This window comes from Aplysia californica, unplaced genomic scaffold (assembly GCF_000002075.1).
Source record: "Aplysia californica isolate F4 #8 unplaced genomic scaffold, AplCal3.0 scaffold00680, whole genome shotgun sequence".
Classification (NCBI taxonomy): Eukaryota; Metazoa; Mollusca; class Gastropoda; order Aplysiida; family Aplysiidae; genus Aplysia; species Aplysia californica.
Window position 1 is genome coordinate 172273 of NW_004797950.1, and position 3213 is coordinate 175485.

At 41.9% G+C, this 3213-nt stretch overlaps 1 protein-coding gene across 1 annotated transcript in view; it reads right to left on the bottom strand.

The window, feature by feature from the left end:
* The window catches only part of LOC101854201 (calcium uptake protein 3, mitochondrial), a gene marked incomplete in the record, with an annotated part of 103542 nt that overhangs the window by 5535 nt on the left and 94794 nt on the right, over positions 1–3213 (bottom strand). Inside the window, 1 exon segment of the mRNA XM_035972403.1 lies at positions 2071–2143. Coding sequence (XP_035828296.1) covers positions 2071–2143 — 73 coding nt within the window.

Genomic DNA, 3213 nt, shown 5'->3' on the forward strand with positions numbered 1-3213 from the left:
TCCCTTCTGTACCATCCACTGTACATCAACACCACCATCATCCCTTCTGTACCATCCACTGTACATCAACACCACCATCATCCCTTCTGTACCATCCACTGTACATCAACACCACCATCATCCCTTCCGTACCATCCACTGTACATCAACACCACCATCATCCCCACTATATCATCAACACCGTACACCACCATCCATCGTCCACCGTAAATCATTCCTTCATTCTCAAGTAAAATGTATATACAGAAAATTAAAAAAACAACAAAAAACTTTAAAAAAAACACCCTATCTCCTTCAAAGTGTGAACCACAACCAAACACCCGACACCCAGATCCGTCTGTGGCTGCTGACTTGTTTTTCCCAGACAAACAGGACATGTACAGCACACGATCAAAGTTTGGTGCGCATTAACAAATATCAGGAACAGATTTCAGGAGACTGGACAGTCCTAGGGATGAAGTCATCAAACTAAAACCCGACAAAAAGTATCAAACGTTGAAAGAGAGGAAGGACCAAAAAGAAAATCCAAAGTAAAAGACAAAAAAATACAAAAAACCCAAAAACCCCCAAATAAAATAAAACCAATAAAACCATTCCTCCGCTGGAACAAATGCTGGAAATATTATGACAAAATCCACCACACAACTTGAGGCTACGTAGAACCAATGTTACCCAAGGACATTATATAAAAAATCCATCAGTCAGAATCCCACGCACGTCTACGAAACATTGCAAGTGATGTCCGTTACCTTTCTAGAATTCTAGAAGTTATGGTGTGTACAGGGTTTGCGGAAAAAAAAAGAAAAGAAAAGAAAAAAAAGAGAGAAGTTTTTAATGTGTGGAGAGACAGTTAACCCACATCACCAGCCAACTGCCCATGATCTCAAGATGTGATCTTTCAAGGACAAAGCAGATTTAAAAAATCAGGGATTCCACTTTCATTTACGTTCCTGCTGTTTCCCGATTAACCGTGTTTAGATGAAATCAAAGAATGTACCGTCGCCACCAACAACAAAACCACCCCCAGTAAGTCTTCATCATCATCACCACAATTGTTAAATCCACCAAACTTGAGACTACATTGACCCAATGTTATCCAAGGACATTACGTAAAAACCCATCAGCCAGAATCCCACACACATCTAAGAAACATTGCAAGTGATGTCCATTACCTTTCTAGTTATGGTTTGTAAAGGGGTTTACAAAAAAAGAAACAAAGGAATAAAAAAAGATAGAAGTTTTCAATGTGAGGAGAGACACCTAGCCCACATCACCAGCAAACTGACCATGATCTCAAGACGTGATCCCGATTCCTGAATGCCAAAAACGCAATCATACGTGGTGATACCCAACATGCATTTCTTCCATGCAACCAGTCAAACCGATTCAGAATCTCGGTGCGTTTGGATGTATATCAACTCGGTTAAGATGTTGGGTGATAATATGATACTATCATTTGGAGAGAGAGAAAAAAAACGAGCAAATTCCTCTCCATCTCACCGTCTTCTCCAGTTTACTCTGTGAAATTATGAAATGTAGGTCAACGTTACAATATAAGACAGAAGGAACTCAAGTGCTGTTACCTTACGTATGGGGGACAATATAAGACAGAAGGAACTCAAGTGCTGTTACCTTAAGTATGGGCGACCTGAAAAGGAGTTTTGCACAGCAAAACTAGCAACAGCCAAAAAACCCCCAAAAAACAGACATTGAACATGTTCTATGTCAAGTCTTGTGGGCACGTAGTGAAATCGCTGGGATGTGGAAATCTTTTTATTATGCACAAACTTCCTTAAATGAGCGTGGTTTCAATACAAAGAATACACACGTATTAAGTAAAACTTTCAGGCTTAAAAAATCTGTTTGCTATGAGTGTGAGCCTGCTACACTGTAAATAATCTGATCTTGCAAATGCACGAGTCAGAATTGTAGAAGATTCAGTGTTATCAAGGTCGTAGTTGTGGCCTTGTGGCGTACAAGCTCTGGAGATACGAGACCCGAGACCTGACACCTATTTCACGACACCTTCAATAAGAACACTCTCCCCCCCCCTCCCTCGGTGCCACCAACCTTCTCATTGGGCATCCTCTCACGCACTCGATTGAGGCAGTCCTCCACATCTCCCCGGTCCAGATTGGTGTATCTGCAAGTACACACACACACACAAAGTTATCTCTCACACACACACACATAAAGTTATCTCACACACACACACATACATAAAGTTCTCACACACACACACACACAAATATAAAGTTATCTCACACACACACACACACACACACACACATAAACATAAAGTTATCTCACACACACACACACACATAAACATAAAGTTATCTCACACACACACACACACACACACACATAAAGTTCTCTCTCTCACACACACACACACACACATAAAGATTCTCCTGTAGTTGTAGTTACAGTTTAACTGTACAGTGGAAACCTGATATAACAGGGGCCGTGGGACCAGAGAAAAAGTCCCGTTATATCAGATCCCAGTAAATCAGAAATGCAAGGGAAGTAAGCATCTGTGGACTAATCTAGCTGTATTTATTCATGGGTAGTTTCCCATGGCCTGTGCATGACACATTACGCGAGCGTGTAGCTAGGCTTAGGGCTAGATCGAAGTCTGCAGCACACCGCAGCCCTCTCTCGCTTCACTCGCTGCGTGTGCTTGCAGTGGGGTGGCTTGTGTGGGCTTGCTCCATCACTGCGTTACTCTCTCTCTCTCTCTCTCTCTCTTACTTTTTACTCACTGTTAACGAGCCTTTGTCCCTGCTATAACCGATTGGGCTCCGATGAGGCCCAGTTATTGCCGATAACTTTTAATAGAGACAAAGAGTAGGAAAAAATCCCAATTATTATCGGATCCCTGTTATTACTGGGCCTGTTATATATGGATGGCTTCCACTGTACTTGCAACACAATTAAGTCTTGTACAAGCCCTGAAGATTAGAGGTAGTACAGGAGAGTACCTTACACAGAGAAGGAGGAGAGATAAAGACCATTGATATTTCACGGGTCAGAAAGAAGAAACCACACTACAGCACCCACCAACCTCCCATATATTTTCAAGGAAGAGATTGGAATAATAAGGACAAATAAAATAAGTAGAAGGAGCAGATCACAGCAGAGCCCCTACCTCACACCCACTCCACCACATTCAACAATAATCTGTCAGACAGAAGCTAAGAGCTAAGGACG